At 42.5% G+C, this 21,058-nt stretch overlaps 2 protein-coding genes across 2 annotated transcripts in view; both read right to left on the bottom strand.

Moving 5' to 3' along the window:
• Positions 1-2,577, bottom strand: part of lrrc38a (leucine rich repeat containing 38a) — a gene marked incomplete at both ends in the record, with an annotated part of 7,577 nt that extends 5,000 nt beyond the window's left edge. The window contains one exon of the mRNA XM_083675874.1: positions 1,947-2,577. Within this exon, the coding sequence (XP_083532000.1) occupies positions 1,947-2,577 (631 nt within the window). The remainder of the gene's footprint in view (positions 1-1,946) is intronic.
• An 8,535-nt stretch (positions 2,578-11,112) lies between these two features.
• The window catches only part of ephb2a (eph receptor B2a), a gene marked incomplete at both ends in the record, with an annotated part of 50,161 nt that continues 40,215 nt past the window's right edge, over positions 11,113-21,058 (bottom strand). Inside the window, 9 exons of the mRNA XM_083675822.1 lie at positions 11,113-11,221; positions 12,732-12,887; positions 16,174-16,367; positions 16,753-16,902; positions 17,297-17,512; positions 18,661-18,908; positions 19,174-19,296; positions 19,710-19,774; positions 20,669-20,777. Coding sequence (XP_083531948.1) covers positions 11,113-11,221; positions 12,732-12,887; positions 16,174-16,367; positions 16,753-16,902; positions 17,297-17,512; positions 18,661-18,908; positions 19,174-19,296; positions 19,710-19,774; positions 20,669-20,777 — 1,370 coding nt within the window. The remainder of the gene's footprint in view (positions 11,222-12,731; positions 12,888-16,173; positions 16,368-16,752; positions 16,903-17,296; positions 17,513-18,660; positions 18,909-19,173; positions 19,297-19,709; positions 19,775-20,668; positions 20,778-21,058) is intronic.

Genomic DNA, 21,058 nt, shown 5'->3' with positions numbered 1-21,058 from the left:
ATCCCTCAGCTGTTTACCAAAAAAGTGGCGGGGAGACAGCTTTGCTGTTGTTTGAATTCCAGATTGCCCCTTTTACTTCCCTCCCTTTGAGCTAACAGTGACAGCTTTAGCATCCAGTTTTATGTTATGGTAAAACGCAGCAAGACAGTTCAGAATACAAGAAGAAAAGAAAACGATTTACTGTAGCTGAAGTTATCTTGTTGTTTGAGATAGCTGTTGTATTTTGGAAGCAAGAAAAACAATTAACTTAGGTTCTTCAACTTATTAGCTGGTGGACGTGGCAAAATAAAGATATGTGCACCTGATCATATGCCCTTGAGTTTCTTTTTGTTTGATTATAAACCTGCAACTGTCTATCCTGCTCTTGTAGCAAGGGAAGAGTGAGTTTTTAGAAGTATTTACAGTAGAAAGCCGGATAGCAGGTTGGATTGAACAGAGCTGAAGCATGTTGGTTTGGCTGTGTACATCATCAGTGAGTGGCATGTTAGCACCCTAGCGCTCTTCGGCAAGGATGTAGTGGACATAGAAGAAAAAGAGGAACGTAAATGCTAACGTTATGCTAATGTTAAAACCGCTAAAGGTGTCTAACGCTATTCACAATCTAAAAAGGTCAGTCTCTAATACGGGGCTCACACTATTGTACCAAGTTGAACCATACCGTGCTAGCTCAGATATATTCTTTTCGCATTGTAGGGCATGGCTCGGGACTCTAAAGACTAACTGAACTGGCCCAATAACATATCTGGTGCCAGTTGTGATAAGTGATGAAAGAAGAAAAGACAGAGTTCTGTGTAAGCCTGTTGCTTCGATTAAAGTGCCATACTGTAGTATTGTAATAGAATTGCAGCTGAAATAATGATATGCCTTCTAAATTCTATGTTATGGTTTCTTCTTTATTATTTTAGACTTTCTCTCTTTATTTATTTGACAAAGAATCCAGATATATCAAATGTGGTCATCAGTGGCCTTTTAAAAAACAAAGTATGAATATGCTGCCTCTGTGTACAGACCTTGACAACTGTGTAAGAAGCCTAGCTGACTCGTGAGGAGGTTAAAGTGTTATAATGGAGTTGCACTTCCATGCACACAGTGTCAGTTCAGGACCCAGCTTACCATGGGCGCCATCACCTAAATTCAATGTGACGTTTGCTCTGGAGTATGATGAGAATGCATTACATATATTACATATGTCATGTCTAATGTATATTCACCCACTGTGCACAGCGACCTGTCTGAACTGTAAATATGGAGTATTTACAGGCAACGTCACACGGCCTGTACTGGTCGAGCTCAAGAGGCCCTATATAACACTCATTCTCCCTTATTCCAAAAAAGTACAATACTAGCACTACACTTTTATATAATACTATAAATAATATGTCATATTCAATATTTTTTACATTTTGGCCAGCAGTGTGTACGGGTCCTTTTGTTTGATTCAGAACCTTCACACAATCACACACTCCAACAAGGCATATGCTTCATTAAATATTCAGACACAATGAGATGTGGTGGGTATGGCTGAGATTCTACACCAGACAATCACCATTGTGTTGGTCTCCTTCTCCACGATACAGACATGACACTGTGTCAGATGTCTCAGAGTGGTTGTTCCAATGCCAACATTAGAGTGCACCCGTCCATGTGCGCTTATGAAGGATGATGAAATTAGGTCTATAGGTAGACAACTGACAACAAAGAGAGAGAACCATATGGTTTGACATACAGGTAGTACATGGGCAGAGCAAAGACACTTGATTATATACTACCCGTTAATAAATGTGTGGGTTTTTTTGTCTTTTAGTACACTTTTGTAAATGGTATGTTAGCTGGTAAGTTTGAACCCGAGACCAGTCAGATGCTAGGATTAACACAATCAAGTGCTTTTCTATGTCCTAGCATGGCCAAACATTGCAAATACCGCGATTATAAGCAGCTTAGCTTACCCGTTGGAAGCTTGTGCCGGTTCTCTGTTAGCCACACAAAGAATTTGGCAAAGTGACAGTTGCACACCCAGGGGTTGCCCTCCAAGCGTAGTAGCCTCAGGGAGGGCAGGTGCTCCAGCACCCCCACGTCCAGCCCTGACAGGCCGTTCCTCTCCATCTCCAGCTCCCTCAGGGAGCTCAGGCCCTGGAAGGCGTCCTGGTCCACCAGGCTCAGGTAAGGGTTGTTCCCCAGGCGCAGTTTGATCAGGCTCCGGGACTCCCCAAAGGTCCCAGAGGGGATCTCCGTCAGGTTGTTGCTGCCCAGGTCCAGGAAGACGAGCCTGGAGGAGGTGCTGAGGGTCCCGGGCTCCAGCCTGGACAGGCTGTTGTTCCGTAGGTCCAGGTAGACCAGGTCGCTGTAGAGAACCAGGAAGTCGGAGGGGATCCGGGGAATCCAGTTGTCGGATAGCAGGAGCCGTCGCACGTCCAGGGGGATGGATTCTGGGAGGCGGGTGAGACCTTGGCCTTGGCAGTCCACTGTGTGGTGGTCCGGACACAGGCAGCTAGATGGGCAGTTGTGGCCCCGTGTCGTGAGCAAGGTGGAGGAGAGCAAGGCAAGGAAAGGCTGAAGCCAGTTAATGCATGGTAACATTGTCGAGGGGGTGGGAGGTGAGAGGGAGAGTGGGGGGCGTGCGTTTTAGGCAGAGGAGAGAAGGGTGAGGTTGGAAAGGTTGGTGGTGCAGGAGAGGGGCACAGGGAGGTCAGGATCAGATCAAGGGGTGGGAGATCAAGGAAGGGGAGGGGGAAGGTAAGGAAGGAAGAAAGGGAGTCAATGTCCTGGTGCTGGCATCTTTCTTCCTCTTGGAGCGGAATCTACAAAGGGCCGGCCATCGAGCGGTGACAGAGACACAGAGCGGCGTTTTCCAGGAGATCATGTAGCAAGAGGTCTGGATAGAATAGCAGCCTGCTGGCTTTGAGGGAATAAGGGGAGGAGTAACAGAGAGGGAGAGAGAGAGAGGGTGAGAGTGAGTGAGTGAGTGAGTGAGTGAGAGAGAGGGAGGGGAGAGGATTAACACAGAGGTAAATAGAAACTAGCGAACCGGAGACAGGGAGAGGCGGGGGGGTGAGGTAGGGTGGGGGGAGGGCAAAGAGAGGTATGGGGACGCCAGTAGGGGAGTGTAGACTTGCAGGGTCAACCCTCTGTGTCTCATTAACCCCATGTTAGACAGTTAATGAGGGAGGTGACAGACGGTCTGTGTGACCCAGAAGAATACCCTCTCCCGAGGCTCCGGCTACGGTCGCAAAGGCAGTAAATGCCGAAAGCATGGACGTTTGTATCTTTGTGCTTCTCGTGCCAGAGAGCTCACAGTGAAATGCTGCCTCACTGGCAAAAACACACAGTAGACTCCAACTCACATGTGATGATGTCACACGACTCTGGGAGATAAATAGTCCTCTTGTTCTGGTGATCGTGGTCCTTGGGAAATCACGTCCGCCTCCCCTGTCTTCTGCCCGCTCTCTCTGCCTTGATGCACGATTTCCTCGGCAGATGGGGGGGGGGGGGGGGTGGATAGGCAAACCTATCCCAGCTCCGTTGCTATGACGACAGGCTCTAAACATCCACTGTGAACGTAATGCTGCCTGGGCAAGGATGAATATCCCGAAAGTGTCATATTGAGGAAAGCCGCGGTGTGACAGCTTGCCGCGGCAGGGTGATTGAATTGTCTCGTGCCATCCTTGTGATAAGCAACAGGCTCAGTGACTGTCTCATTTAACACATAAATACAGAATGCAGTCTTTGCTCATTGTTAGTATTGTGTTCTTCTGTGTATTACTTACAAGGGTGCCAGTCACAATTTAAGGCAATGACTTCAAATGAAATAAAAATAATTCTATGTTCAACTTATTCTGGAGTGCATACCATTTTTTTCAGGAAGTCATCCAATACATACTGAACACTTTCAGGGTTTAGTGTAGGGCCAAACTGCAATAATGTGTGTGAACTGTATACTGTACTGTATATAAATAGTTTAAGTATGGCATATAGGCTTATATGCTAGGTCATCATTGTGAATAACAACCTCCTTGGTTAAGTAAAGATGAAAATAGGTTAAACAAATAGCAGTTATTTTCCGTGAACGGTGATGCCATGCCAGCTGTTCTTGTTTTCTTGTTATTCACCTCAGTACACTACAGCAGTCAGATGTGATGTCCAGTCATGTAAATCGTCATGGAAACCGCATGCTATGTATTAAGAGCTCGACGGTTACATCAAATGTGTTTGAGAATGACATGTCACAGACCAATGAAATCACCAAGCTTTGATAGACCAGACAGCAGCATTGACCTATGGAAAAGAAGAACTAAACGGGCGGACATGTTTGAAGATCTCATGAGAAGCCACTGATATCAAGAGGAATACATCAGTTTGCTCCCAATATTGGCAGTACACTAAAATTGAATTGTTAAATGTGTAATTTTTTGTAAATCCGTCGTCTGGCTCTCCCAATATCCCCTGGCATTTCCAGATGATAGCCTAGCTCTCAAGGGACTAGTAATGAGAATGAAGGGAAGCTATAGTGGACACTTTGGTGCAACACATTGGATAGGATAGATGTTTCATCCAAATCTCAATGTTTTTGAATCTGTACCTATTCAAATGAACCACGAATCAATGAATAACATAATGGAACTTCAAACCTTCTATATTTAGTCATCACAACAACTGACATCCTGCCTTGCCTAATTGTGACCACTGAGCCCATAGTGTGGCAATTAATTGGTAGTTTAATTGGCACGAATACGGAAATGTGAATATCATTTGATAATCGATAAGTCAGAGTTAGGGACCTTTCCTGTTGGGATGTCTGACTGTGAGGAGAGAAAGACAAATGTTTACTCCCACCATGCAGATCTGCGACACATTTAAATAAATGATAAATGTCACCTGGCTGCCTGCGGTTTGGCACCGTGGGTGTATGGACAGCTGCTCCCAGGCGGGTGGAAAGACTCACGCCACGAACGCCACTTCACTTTCACAAGGCTGTCCTCATTTTTCCGTTTGGACTCCGGGTGTCCCAAACATCCAAGACAGTGGGACGCAGCTGTCGCAACTTTGATTGCGCGTTGTTGGCAGGTGTTCCTCTGCCCGCTGGCTGGCACAACACCAGGTCAAGGTACCAGTCAAGGACAGGGGCCTGAGGAAGGTTATACAGTGAGCTTCCGTGGTTCTCTTTCGAAGGGATAGTGAGAGGAAGGAAACCTGAGATAACCTCCTTGTTGGTTGTGTGTGTGTGTGTGTGTGTGTGTGTGTGTGTGTGTGTGTGTGTGTGTGTGTGTGTGTGTGTGTCAGTGTATGTGTCAGTGTATGTGTGTCTGTGTTTGCATGAATGCCAGCGTCCCCAAACACCACACCTGCCAACTATGGGATTTGAACAAGCCTGGCTGGCAGCAGTGTGAGTCACCCTTTGAGATTTAGTGAAGTCTCCATTCCACTCCAGTTTCACTGTCAGGAATGACTGTAGCAAAACAATTACTTTTAGATTATTACTGTTGCCGTTCCTCCTAATTTGTCAGAAAGAGTGAAGGCAACCAAAGAACCCTAAAATGCAATAGCATGGTTGTCATGTAGCATATCCATAGTCTCTGTCATGAAATGAACACTTACGTATTGGTATCGAAATGTTCTTCTTGTTATTAATAGATTGTCCTTGTTTCAGCACTGAGTTCACGCAGTAGGTACAGGGACCTGATACCACAGGAAAATCACGCACAGGTTGGACAACATTTCTGCTGTGATTCTTGTTGTTCCTTTGTTGCAACTCGCATTACTTTTGTTTCAACATTATGGTCCAGTTAACAAAGATAGCCACAACAAATGTTCAATAGACAGGTGGTTCATCACTGAAGTCCACTCTCCCGCAACCTATCCCTCAATTCCTCTCCTACACCATCACATCTCTAGAATGTGACAGCTTGGAAGACACTCTCTCACACACACACACACACACACACACACACACACACACACACACACACACACACACACACACACACATACATACACACACACACACACACTGACACAGCTGACTAATCTGTCTGCCAGACAAAATGAGGAGCAGACAGGCCAAACAGACAAATCAAAGTATGGCAGAGTGAATCAAGGGGTACAACCCCTAACCCTGTTACCTGAAGGTTACTTGGCACTTGGCTTTCAAGGATGTACCACTGTGCCTTCTGAGAAGTAACACTAGCATGCTTACCAAGATTATGTTGCATTAAATAAAGGAGTAGTTGATCACAAGACAATAGAGAATCTAGTGGAGAAAGATTACACTGACAACTGTTCCAATGCAAGATTCATATGTCAAGATTTGCACATATATTTTTTGCACTAGATAGTATAGAACAAATAGAAGCACTACCCCAGAAAGCAAAACAATGCTCCCAAAGAGAACTTGATTTATAGAAGAGAGTAAATAAACAAGCAGAAGAGCTTGTCTATGGAATCACGCCTCATATTTGAGCCAACAATGGAAATCGTGTTGCTGCACAATATAACTTATAAAACTGGTAAAATAATACATCAGAATGGCTGAATGAAAAGTTATAACATTCCTCTGAAATTCCTATTCCCATATAACCACTGAGAAAACAAATGGACAATCAAGTTGTCAAGTCTCATGACATGATCTCTACCTCCCCCTTGTGTTAAATGTTGTCCTTACAGAGATATTATGACGCGTTTTCACTAAAGAAAATAATTTAACGTGTTATCTATTTCAGATGGTATTTTACCTGTGGTTTATTTTAACATTTGGTAACAATGGTACAATTAGGTAAGATAAAAAATTGTCTTAGAGACTGAATGTAACCAATCTTTTTTTATTGAAGACAGTTTCTACCGGCTTCCGGTTTATTGTTGTTGTTGTTTTTTTTTCTTTTATTTTGTTGTTTTTTACAAAATAGACCAATAACAATATTACAAATAATTAAAATTGTTACATCATTCACAGGGATACAGTCAAATGTACATTTATACAGAAACTAAACCTCCCAAAGGGGATCACAGTGGTCAAGACTGAGAGGTGAGGGGGGCTGTGTGTCTTAGGGGACACCTAAAAGTGGACAGTGAGAGTGTGGAAAAAAATACTGTATAAAGGTATAGAGGTACAGCAATAGTGCAGTTTTAACAAGGGACCAGCATAAGGAATGAGATTAGCACAGTGTACAGAGTATGATTTAGTTTACACACCTAAAAATAGGACAAAAAGCGAATGTACTCATACAGTATATAGAGAGAGAGCACAGCAATATTGACTTTAGGTTACGGTGGGAGCGTCCATTTTGGTTTGTTTTGTTTACAAATGGCACCCACTCACACAGATGAACACGTTCTGAGTGTATGTCTGTTGGCAGCAGCAAGAACAGACCCATGACAGACCTTGTCTCCTCTTCCACAACTCAGAGAGTTTGTATTTCATATCGGCTGCCCTTGTTATGGTATAAAAACAACAAAACTATATCAATGGTCAGATTCAGGAGATGTATCTGGCCGCTGAATAAAAGTAAAAGTACAAAAAATAAAATAATCATAATTATCTCACATGTTCCAGTGTACCACCATCTTGTGCTCAAGGGCTTTATGTCATAATATTTTATTATGCAGATTTTAAATAGTGTTTTGGTTTATGAGCATTGGTCTATGTCTGATTAGACCACGGTCAACACAAATTCGTAGGAAATGAGATGGATGGCAAATTCTTGTCAGTTTTGTCATTATTCAGCATTGTGTATCACCAAGGGCATTCCACAATCACCTGTCTACCAGGGCGAACGACAAATGTCACAAATAAACACTAGCTTGACAAACTCACCAAAAGTATTTGTCACATAGAGAGACAACATTGTCCCATTTCCCCTGTTGTTCATTCAATGCTAAGCCAAGTATTTGGGGATTGAAATGATATAACCAACCACTATAATTGATGGTCCTGTTTCCACTGGTATTTACAATGAGCTCCATTTTGGTTGGCAAAACAGCGAGCTTTAAACAGGGGTTTAAAGGAGTACTTCCCAACAACAAAACAATGAGTATATTTCTCAGCAGTCCACCGTAAGTATAGTCCCAAAATGTTTAATGTTCCATTATTTTGTGCATACAAGCCTCATAGATTTCCTAATGACAAGCTTCAATTTACTCCCGGGAAAAGTGAGATGCGTTTTGAAACAAACATTTGAGTAAAGTACTACTTTACACAAACAACATGAACATGTGTTGCATGCCACGCTATTGCCAGTTGCCATCTCCCATTACACTACATCAGGTCCATCTCATCGCGGTCATCAAGCTGACTTTGCTCAAGCAAAATAGAGCCCAGTGAAATTGTGTGATAAGCGGTACTTTATGGTTCTTTTTTCAAAGGATGCAATCCAGTTGGTGACAACCTTACACTAAATAGAGGTAATGTTGTAATGAATCCTAAAAGTAAGTCATGTCATAATAAGCCTTTTACCATACACCTAAGCAAATACCTGGTCATTTCTGTTGCATAAAATAAAGTGCTTCTCCAAAGTTGATTACGGCTTTGCAGCTGGTAATATGGTTAGGTCACTGACGTGCCTTCAAATCCGTACCTTATTCATGAAATTAAGTGAGATGACTAGCTTTGCAAAACCTCTAGTTCCACTCGCCTTCACTGATGCATTTTGGCTGCTCAGAACAACACTTTTCAAAAAACACACAAAAAAAGGTTTCTTGCTGATCCCTGAACCTCAAGTACAGTACATTATGGAGTATCAGTGTGTAAACGTTGAGTGATTTGTGCTGGCACAATATGAGGAAGAGGTATACCCTATTTTCCCAGTACAAAAAAAAGGATTTTCATTCATTACAAAAGATCCCCATCATGTTCCTATGGACGATGCAGAAATGCGTGTCTCCTTGCTTTTGAGATAATAACGGCAACAATATTTACATGTCAAAACATCCTCTGTGTATGACGTCCGATTACGTGAAAATTCACTGCTCTATTGTGTCATGGTGAATAATTTTCTTAGCAGTATATAAAAAGAAAATCACAAAACATCATTAGAAAACACATTTAAAAACAAACAAATGAATCCACATGAACATAGTGTTTCTGTGAAGTATTTTTTAAAAACCAGGCTCCCTTTGGAATCCTTTCCCACTTCCTGTGTGGAGCTTTAGAAGCTGCCATTTTGTGCAATTCTAGTACACCTGCGCCACGTTCAGCAGGCCACAACGGTGTGCAATGTTTAATTGAACGGAAACTGTAGTGTTCTGAACGACTACTGTAGTTATGGGACGCTAGTAACGATGGTCGTGAGCTGCACTGTGAATTTTGCCAGCTTGTTACCCTCTGCCAAACAGGAACCAACAGACTCAAAGGAAGTTGAAGAACACTGAGAGAGAACGTGTCGTTCAATAAGTTCTGTTGCAAAGCATAGCACAGAGTTGAGCCTTCAGAACGTGCCTCTGGCCTCACACCTAAAGGCAGCCATCTGGAACTATCCAGGAAGGAGTGTTTTTTTAATGACAGGACCAAAACTACATATCCACACAAGATCCTTAAAACATAGCAGAGGGGGCAAAGGGAAATACTGTAGCAATCTAAACTTTGCCCACAACACTTTTGTAGAGGAAGAATTCATGGTAGTGCCCATCCTATGTCATCATTAAGGTGCACATTTAAACATTTAAAAAAAAAAAAAAAAAAAAAATTGCAACTTGAGTCACCAAAACAAAGATTGCATGTCAATGGATTGTATAACTCAAGAACTGTGAAAACGGCTGTGGTTTAAGTGGCTATAGCAGCCTGAGATTCCCATTAGTGTGAAGAACAGAAAGTCAAGTGCATCTGATATGTACAAGACAATGACATGCTCGGTACTGAACATTTAAACATGGTTCTTTTGGGGTGTCAGAAGTGTGTGTTAAAGCATTAAAAAAGTTTTTGTTTCTTTTCAAGAAAATGGAAGTGTAGGAAACAAATATAAATATTCACCACATTTTTTTCTTCCAACTGTTAAAAGAGAGCATAATTCACAAGGTAAGTCTCAAGTTCTCATGGGGCAGGCGCTTTTGGAGGAAGGTGAGTCCGTTCGCAGAGCTTCAGGAGTTGTGTGAGATACTTCCACTTGTCCATGATCCCAACAATCACCTTTCAACACATCATTCACCCCACTCAGAACACTGGTTCTACGTTTGGAGTTATTTTCGGTGATAGCCTTATTGTGAAATATTGGAGAGTAATGTATTGTGTATTGTATGATTCCTGATCCCAATACTTTTCTTAATAGCCCTTTTAAAGGGCAAATCATTTACTTCGTCTCTGTCTGGGAACCATGTAAATAATATACAACCAATAGAAACAAGGTCATATTGATAACACACCAGCAGCTTAAGACTGAACATATGTTGACTGTTCAGTGGGAGACATGACAGTACAGTAGACTCAGCACTGGTGCAGACTAAACAAAGGGTTCTTTTGCACTTCTAGACTGAACATGTAGGGGGCCAGAAGGGGGGTTGGTAGGGGGGCAGTCTCGCTAAGTCAGACACTCCATTTAAAATGGAGAGTCTGACGGCGCACCCATCGAAAAGTGCTGATGGGAGGCGGTGCATCCGGTGAATTTCACCAGATTCTATTGACGAATAGAGAGGGGTGCTTCAAATGGAGGCGGGGATTTCAACCGGATAAAAAAAAGAAAAAAAAAAGAAAAGATAATTGAATGCACACGTATTCAGGATTCATGTTTTCATTTTGTGCAATGCGTGCAGATCGGTTTGTAAACAATAGCATGGGCGGAGGAGGAGGATCATCGTGTGGAGCCTACAGCTAAATGTTTAGAGGGATGTGGACTTGTTTACAACTTCCGACAACACTTTTTACATCCTGCGCCCCCAGAAACTCAATTGAGAGATGAGATTCTGGGATCCGAGATTACAGGGGGGTTAACTGAGCACAGCTATCGACTGAACGCTGGGGCTACAGACTGCCGATCTCAGGGATGTTCGAAAGACGGGGAACGGGATGGGGGGACGTGGGATCGGTGGAAGTGGAGGGAGACGTCACAGTCTGACAGGAAGACCAGGCAGTCAGGAGGTCCTGACCGGTGGGGGAGAAAAGGTTGGAGGGGCCTGCTATCCGTCAGGTCCGGGTCAGACCTCCACGGAGGTGATCTGGTTCATCTGGGCCCGCATGGACTGAACGCTGTTCAGGATCTTCTTCTGGTGGCCAGCGAGAGTCACCCCAACCCGGAGAATGTCCCTGCGGAGAGAGATCAGTCAGTCGGATGGTGACACATCAACTCTTCATGACTTCACAAGACTTCTCAGTTCAGTACAGTCTGTGACACAGGCAGCAAAAATGATCTATGACACAGCTCTAACAATGTCTAAAGTAACAGTCTATAGGCACCAATTTGCATGCGCAAAGTCGGCCATCTGCAACTAGTGTTTGTATGATGTGCAATGCATTTTCAGACTGTTTACTAAAACTCTGGTAGAATATTTACTGTTTTCTCATTGTTAAAGACAAGATATAAAAATCATGTTGTAGAGTATTCTGATTTGTAAGGTATAGATTTACACTATTTCTTTTTCCACTTTTATTAGCAAATTGGAACCCAATGTCATATTTTGCATAATCTACAACATAGTTGGCTCATTCTATGACACATTAGCACAGACTATGGCCCCGCTTAAAGCTACAATCTGTAATTCGTCGAGACCTTTTTGGATAAACTGTAGCAATGGATGATACCCTGCATACCCATTGATTCTCCGAGAATATTACTTATACACTCACCGGCCACTTTATTAGGTACACCTGTTCAACTGCTCAGGAATGCAAATATCTAATCAGCCAATCACATGGCAGTAATTCAATGCATTTAGGCATGTAGACATGGTCAAGACGACCTGCTGAAGTTCAAACCGAGCATCAGAATGGGAAAGAAAGGTGATTTAAGTGACTTTGAACGTGGCATGGTTGTTGGTGCCAGACGGGCTGATCTGAGTATTTCAGAAACTGCTGATCTACTGGGATTTTCACACACAACCATCTCTAGGGTTTACAGAGAATGGTCCGAAAAAGAGAAAATATCCAGTGAGCGGCAGTTCTCTGGGCGAAAATGCCTTGTTGATGCTAGAGGTCAGAGGAGAATGGCCAAACTGCTTCAAGATGATAGAAAAGCAACAGTAACTCAAATAACCACTCGTTACAACCAAGGTATGCAGAAAACCATCTCTGAATGCACAACACGTTGAACCTTGAAGCAGATGGGCTACAAAAGGGGGTCCAACCCAGTACTAGCAAGGTGTACCTAATAAAGTGGCCGGTGAGTGTAGATGCTTCATGAGTTTACCTAATTTTACCCAATCATAACTCAACAGAAAGGCTAATTTACTCCAATGTTTGCCAAGAACAGGAACGTGAACAAACACTGTTTAGCATCAAATTAGCATTTAAATTCCTGTCTTTGCATACAGAGTTCTGTCTATGAATTTTAGAGTGGTAACATTTCTCCAACCCCATCCCTCAGCTTTACCTAGCAGGGCTGATGATGTTGTTTTTCGAATTCCGGATTGTGGCAGTTCATGAAATATTTAACATCAATAAGATGGCATGTCCAACAGCAGACGAATGATAGTGTGAAACTGTACATGATATTCACGTTTGAATTTCTCTCTCCTTTCCAACAAAAGCCCTAGTTTCCCCAAGTGTTGATTTTTTGCAATGACAACTTTGCCAAAGAGGACAGGGAAGGTTGACTTACTCCATGGTCATTTGGGAGACCACATCGAAGCTAATGAACTCCTCGTTGGCAAAGTTCTCCTTGTACTGGCCCATCTTGATGGCATCCAGCCACTCGTCCACAGTGCTGAAGCTGGAGAAGTCAGGAGTACTGCGATCCAGAAGAGGTAGGTGCACACTGGGATATGAAACAGTCAGAAACAGTTAGCAAACCGGACAGACCAACAAGCATACACAAGAATAAGTAGAAAACAGCAAGACACACCCATGCACACGCACAATCGCGCGTGCATACTGTATACATATGCACACACACGTATGCACACAAACATCATTCACTTACACACAAACGCACACACACACGGACACGCACACATACATGCACTCACAGTAAAAAGGCAGCTCTCAGCTGTTGAGGCAAGTTTGGGTCATACAGTATACTACTATTCAAGTCTCCTTCCATTATTTTTAGCCAGTTTTTTATTTTTTTATTTATTTTTTATTATCCCAGCCCCCTCAGTTGTCTATGATTCAGTTTCTCCGACACAACTGGGACAGTTTTTATGGAACTTGGGTGAATGATGGGTCTTGTCATACACATGTGACATTTACAAAATCACACTGATTGGCCCAATTTTGACAAAACTATGGTGAAAGATGTGTCTTGCCATAGAGATTGTCTAGGAGTTTTGAAGTGATGCGGATTCATCATTAAAAACTTCATAATAGGGTGCAAAGTGGAGTGCTAGGAATGTAGCCTAATGCAGTAGGCCTATAGCCTAAGAATTTGGGAATAATATTTTGTGAGTGAAGTTTGTTATGCAGCATAATATAATACATATATAATAGAGTTGTGTAAGATGGGTTCATAGCCAGTCGCTTTTGTAAATTTGTGTTTGAAGTAAAGGTGTGTTATATCAATAGAGTTAGTATGATAGTAGCCTTATGGCGCCCAAATTATTTTTCTCTTTGGTCACAGAAGGTGATCTCACCAAGAGCCTCCCTGTGCGTCACGGGGACACAGCACTATAAAACAGAGACAACCAGTGTCTTAGTAAAAAGTTTAGGAATAAATGTCTTGCTTCATTCACAAGCTTCATTCCATCACTCTCCTTTTATAGAGGGGCGCTACATCATTCGTGGGGGACAACATGTTTACTGTACATTCGGTTTTTTTATAAAGCAAAACTTAGTTTGAAAAAAGTGTTTCTACTCTAATGTGTAAAATATCACTTGTTTTACATGTTGAGAGCCTGTGCTTAGGATGCCAGAAACGGTACACTCTTAGAAAAAAAGGGTTCTACTTAGAACTAAAAAAGGGTTCTTAGACTTGTCCCTGTAGTAGAACCCTTTATTTAGTATACTTCCTCGCAAACTCAGAGCCTTTGGAGGGAACCAGCAAATACTGCTCCTTTTCTACAGGACCATCATAGAGGTCAGATACTAATTAGGATCATTGGGACCACCCTACCCTTAACCCTAACCTCAACCCTTACCCTATCCTTAAGCCTTACCTTAATTGTTTTAAATCCCATTTACCCATCATAAAGAGTCCCTTGCACTCTGGCATCACTGCTTGGCTCAGCAATCTATCTGTCCATCTCAAATCCCCAAATTTCCAAGCTGATACAAACCGCCATGAAAATCATTGGTTGTGACCCATCTCTCCATATAAGGAATTTCTGAGCAACCAGTTCAAATACAAACCATGAATACTTCCCCAACCCATTATCACGCTTTCCACTGTGAGTAGCAGCTTTTGCCCTTAGGGGGGCGCTACAGACTGCCAGGTTGCAGACTCACTATTTTAAAAACTGTTTGTCCTTCTATTATCCTATTTATTTTATTAATCAATAGAAGCTATGAATTAAAACACGCACAATCACTGTATCCATAGAGAACAGGCCAACCATAGTTCTGTCTCTTGGTGCCAAACTCAAAGCAGCAGGCCTTGCTAGAGATGCTGAGTGCTGGAGCAGAGTGCTGTGCAGCATGTGGAGGGCAGTGCCAGTCACATGCAGGGTCACCTTACCTGCCCCCTGAGGGACAGTCCTGTTACACAGAGAGTGAGCCAGCTAAAGAGACCTCAATGGGTCCTCAGGATCCGTGCATTCAAAGACCCCAGCACAGCTCTCTGAAGAAGAGACAGGCAGATGTCTGCCAGTTCAGATAAGCCGTCTGGCAGCAGGGGGCGCAAGAGAGCAGCAAGCCAGACTGAGGGAGGAGACTTTAGCTCACTCAAACACTCCCTCAGTAACAGAAGAGGAGCTCGAAGCTAGTCACTGACATTCACACAGACACACACACATACACACACAAGCCCACATGCACGCATGCCTGCAAACACACACAGACACAAAGACAGACACACACACACACACACACACACGTACACACATATAGACACACACACAGCCACAGACATAGACACACATACACACACACACACACACACACAAACCTATTCGCCTAAGGCGAAGAAAACAGTCAAGTAAACATCGACATCACACCCACCAATTACAGTGTTTCATGTTTTCATTCACATCTGATGGCAAAATCCCTTCTCACTTTATCATCACACACATGATACATATACATATTCTTATATGTATGAACTTTTCTACTTTTCCCATTCATTGATTTGTGTATAAGTCATGTTGAATCATATGGTTTTATGTTTTGTATATCACAAACAAGTTTACTAAAACTGCGCTGAAACTCTCCCCCAGGAACAGTAAAGACGTACTGAACTAATGGTTCGTTCAGCAGCTGTAGGAAACTCTGAGATAAGAGTTCCAGAGTGGGAAATATCCACTAGAACGACCCTCCAAGTCAGGGTTCCGAGTGGGAAACTCAGACCAGTATGATGATACCCGAGTTTATGAGAGTATCCACTGTAATCTTACCATGTCAGAAAACAGACGCTGACAGTAATGGTAAAAATGTAACAATAAACAATGAATCTCTTTGTACAATTTCAACATATTTAATTATGGCTACGTGGTCATTTATTTCTCTCAAAGAACCATACCCACGGCCAAATATTTTATGTAGCTAATTATTTTCGTTCTTGTACAGAAGATTGACTCAAAACATTTTCAAAACAAGAAAGCCACTATGTGTAGATGCTGAACTACTGTGTCCTTGAAGCGATGGTGAGGGTGAGGTAATAGGAGAGCAATGTAAAAGGCTTTGATCACTTAAAAAAGCACTACGCAAACCCAATTGAATACCACAAGACCCTTAAGTTTTCGCAACCATCAGAACTGTTTTGCAAGATATTCCTCTTTAATTATTTTCGTTCTTGTACAAAAGATTGACTCAAAACATGAATTTTTATAATTATTGCTCTCTTGTGGATATACAGATTGGTTGTCAAGTTGTTGAGGAATTAAATACTACGTTAGTTACGAAGCTGGAAAGTTGCGTCTGAACTGATGACACTAGACACAGGACAGCCGTACCTTGATGACAGAGGCGTCATGGCCTTCAGGCTGTTGGGGTTGCGGATCATCTTGTCCAGGGTGCTGACAATCTGGCTGAACTTGGGCCGGTTGTTGCGGTCCTTCTGCCAACAGTCCAGCATGAGCTGGTGCAACGCGCTAGGGCAGTCCATAGGGGGCGGTAACCTGTAGTCTTGCTCTATGGCATTGATCACCTATAGGGCAATTGACCCAAATGTATACAAATTGGTATCAGAGATGACTATAATAAATAACAATGGTACATTCAGCCTTCACTAATCATGGAAAACCTGGCCTAAACTGTTTCTGTCTTATAGGTGCTCAAGGTAGTCTCAGCAATATGATGTAGCCACAAAATAGTGGGGCGACTTCCGGAAGAAATAACGAGTGTAAAGCAAGACAATTCACTCAGCAGCCATTTTGTCACACAGCTATCATGTTGCACTACCATGCCCATGGAATTACTAGCAAGTGAAACCTCTTGCTTGGGTGAGTCTGAAACATCTCTGATGTCATCCAACTTCCAGTGGTAACGTCATATCGCTGAGTTTTAATGGATCGCTGTATCACTGTACTCACGTCTTGATTACTCATGTCCCAGTATGGCCTCTCTCCGTAGGACATGACCTCCCACATGACGATGCCGTAGCTCCACCCATCACTGGAGCAGGTGAACTTCCTGTATTGGATAGCTTCTGGGGCGGTCCATCGGATAGGGATCTTCCCACCCTGTGGAGATATGTTTAGACCCAAGACTGTATCGTCCTATCCCAAATGGGCCTAAAGCCCCTATCCCTTATGCACTTGTACACTTAGAAAAAAAGGTTCTAGTTAGTACCAAAACATGTATCTTCACTTGTCCCTGTAGGGGAACCCTTTGAAGAATTGGGTTCCATGTAGAAGCCTTTTGGGTTCTTCAAAGGGTTCCACTACAGGGACAAATGAAGAAGCCTTTTTTTCTAATAGTGTACATGGAGATCAGAAGGGGTTGGATAGGTATAAACGACCTGGTAATAGCTCAACCTTTCTCTGATTCGCAGATGCGAATATTCCTTTCCCCCTTACCTCTTTCCTGTTTAATGAAGTTAAACAGGAAAGAGGCACTCACCAGTGCCACACTTACCAGTGCACTGGTGTAGGTGGGGTCTGAAGTGTCGTCCTCCAGGAAGCGTGACAGGCCGAAGTCAGAGACCTTGCACACCAGGTTGCTGTTGACTAGGATGTTGCGGGCGGCCAGGTCTCGGTGGACGTAGTTCATGTCAGTCAGGTACTTCATGCCCGCTGCAATGCCACGCAGCATGCCCACCAGCTGGATCACCGTGAACTGACCATCGTTTTGCTACAAATACAATTCATACACATTAAATATTACACAAATTATATACAAATGTTTGTACTGCATTTTCTCAATCATGATGGATGATGGAGAAAGTGCAACACCCAGGCGTTTGAATGTATTGTAGAACCAATGTTTTGTTCAAAAACCTTCACAAGGGTTTAAGTACTGTAATCATTTTATATTTGATTGATGTATCCTTTATTTAAATCCCATTGAGATAAAAAAAAAGGACAGATTCTAAAAATTATGCTGTGCCTCATATCAGCTCCTCTACCGCACTTCAACAAAACTGAGTTACTGGGTTTCCTCATCTGGATCTGTGAGCTTCCCTGATCAAGCTCATCCATCTGCACACATCACACACCTGTGCCCCAGTCCGGAGGGGGGAACCCACCACAGCCAATCGGAAACAAGAAAGCCACTACGTGTACACGCTGAACTACTGTGTCCTTGAAACGATGGCGAGGGTGAGGTGAGGTAATTGGAGAGCAATGTAAAAGGCTTTGATCATTTGAAAAAGCACTACACAAACCCAACTGAATACCACAAGACCCTTAAATGCCACAGGTTTTCGCAACCATCAGAACTGTTTTGCAAGATATTCCTCTTTCATACAGCTGAATAAATCCAGAATAATCAATACCCAAGGTGTTATTTTTTGTCATTAACCTTTTAAAGCACCTGCATTGAAGCTTCACGACTAATTTACAAGCAAATGTCATGCTAAAAGGCAAGATGGAAGGAGGACCTGTTTTGACACCCTTTATATGGCATAAATATGCTAATGAATGATTTCAGAAACATCTATATACAGGTAGGGCTTATAAAAGACTCATGAATGCTTCATAAATCCTCAAAAGCTGCAATTTGTTAAAAGTGAATCTATTAGCATCTATTCGATATTATAAGCATCTATTAGTAACTGTGAGTTCAATAGCAGGGCTATACACAAATAGAACAATGTAACGTCAGTGTCTTTTCATATGCAAACTGTGTATGTTGTGTTGCCGTTGTGTTTTTAACTGTTATTATGTAACTTGTTTGTTTTAAGTGTTTTATGGATCCCAGGACTTCCTGGAAAACAGTGTTGTTACTTGCGACTAGTTACTGAGTGGATTATCCTGGTTAAATAAATCAAATAATGTTACCCTGAGGAAAGAGTCCAGTGAGCCGTTCTCCATGAACTCAGTGATGATCATGACGGGGCTGCTCTTGGTGACCACGCCCTCCAGGTGAATGATGTTGGGGTGGTCGAACTGGCCCATGATGGAAGCCTCCGACAGGAAGTCCCGCCTCTGCCGCTCCGTGTAGCCCGACTTGAGTGTCTTGATGGCCACCAGGATCTCTCTCTTCCCGGGGAGACGCAGGTTCCCACTGCATACCTCCCCAAACTCTCCTGGTGTGGCGAGAGGTAGTGTGAACAACATTGGGATTGATTTATTCTGGTGAATTATGGCCCCAAAAGTCCATTCATGATAGCAAAAGAATTGCCGCACACACTATTACCTCTTATGAATAAATTAGGTTGACATTTCTTACCATTGAATACCTTGAATACATTATATCTCACACAAAGTTACGATTGGAATAAATACTGTACAGTATGTCAGTGGCAGACTTTAAGTACAGTAGGTCTTAAAAAAAAAAGTTTGTCATTTTACCTGCGCCAATGACTTGCTCAATCTTCACACAGGAGGTATCTATCTCTTTGGCGAACTCCCTGACTGCCTCGTTGGGGTCCTCGTACGTGAACGGGTCAATGTATATCTTCATTCCTGGAGACACTTGAGAGGAGAAACAAAAGCAATACACATGTTACATAAAGCAAGCAGTGTAATAACGTTCTAATAATCGGACCTAAGGACAGAATTCTGCCAGAAAACTGCCAGAATTCCTCTTCCATTCATTCATCCATCCAATTATTCTTTCATTTATTCAGAGATAGGGACCCTGTCAGGGACTATGTACCCTGTCAGGGACTATGCATAATTTAAACAATAATGCAGGCATCTGATGCATGGCACCATACTGTACCACCTGTATGGCACGCTAAAACAGGTGGTGTTATGTAAAACTGGGAACGGTGCCATCTGTATAGAGGCAACTACATTATCTCTCCCGTAAAAAAATGTGATTTATAAAGGCCAGTAAAACATAAAGACCAGTTTAATGAACAGATTGAAAGCATATTACTCACTGTGGCCACTGGTGTAGTGCTGGAGCTTGTCTGTGTACTCAGACTCTGGTCTATCTGTGCTCCTTCTGTTGAGAGAAACACAAAGAACAAGATAGCCTTTGGAAGCCACAGATATCAAAATGAAGTACCTGAGAAAATCTTGACCACCTGACCTGACATATTATCAACCTATTATTCAAAGCTTATCCTCATGGCAGCACTGCATGTGCCTCCACACTCTAGACAGTTAACAACAGATGCTCACACTTTTTACATTCAATATGCTTGTATGGTCGGAATCCTACTATGATCATTGTTAAAAGAGACGTTCATAAGAGACAGATTCCTCGGGTCTCTAATCATCATTACAATCCTTCTGAATTACGTTCTTATAATTCTGTGTGGGAAGCACTATCATCAATATGCACTGGGCTGTTCGCTGGGTTCTGGTATTTGATACTTCATGGTAAACACATACCGCATCAATTAGTGCTTTATATTAATCACACCATTTTGAATACATGACTTAGTATGTTACTACACAGCATGTTTTGATAAGGGTACACACGCTTTAGTGTTACTAATTTACAGTAGCTGAAATATCAGTGTGTATAGCTGTCAATCAAATCAGAGAAAGATAGGTAACAAGGTAAGTGCCTGCCCTTTTCCAATCCATTCTGGGATTACAGAAAAAGAAAATGCCTACTAAAGAGCTGGAGTTGTGCGATTCTACACATTATCCCATGTCATTTTGTCCAAATGACGATTCCTCTGTATGGATGAGGTGTAGTATGTTGGATGTTGAAATGTGTTGCTTACTACATACATTTTGTTCTATACATTGGCCTATAAATAGCATTTATGTGGTAATGTTAGTATGGCACATACTTTAAGTAAACGGTAGGCAGTATGAGCGTTCAGACATAACCATTGAGGTTGTTTTTTTAGGCCCACATAACAGAGGGACATGATTGGCTCACCGATTGCAGACGATAACCAATACGACAATGGCGATGATGAAGACCAAGCCTGCAGCAGAGGAGCCAATGATGAGGGGCAGTTTCTCCTGTATGCTGGACTTATACTCCTCTGCAAAGGCAAACAAAAGTCACTCTTTCATCCCATTCTCTTTTACACATATAGACAAGCTGTCATGGACAGATACTCAGAGCCTAACATTTTCTCCTAACTTCATCTTTCAGGGTACAATCTGTCATATGTTATATTCATATCTGTTGGGACTGAGCGGCTTAATTGGAACTAGATCGTATTTGTGCATGAAACACAGTGCTTGTGTGTGTGTGTGTGTGTGTGTGTGTGTGTGTGTGTGTGTGTGCTTGTGTGTGTGTGTGTGTGTGTGTGTGTGTGTG

Source organism: Argentina silus (genome assembly GCF_951799395.1).
Source record: "Argentina silus genome assembly, chromosome: 8".
Taxonomy (NCBI): Eukaryota; Metazoa; Chordata; class Actinopteri; order Argentiniformes; family Argentinidae; genus Argentina; species Argentina silus.
The sequence above is the reverse complement of the archived record's forward strand: the minus strand, read 5'-3'. Positions and strand labels throughout refer to the sequence as shown.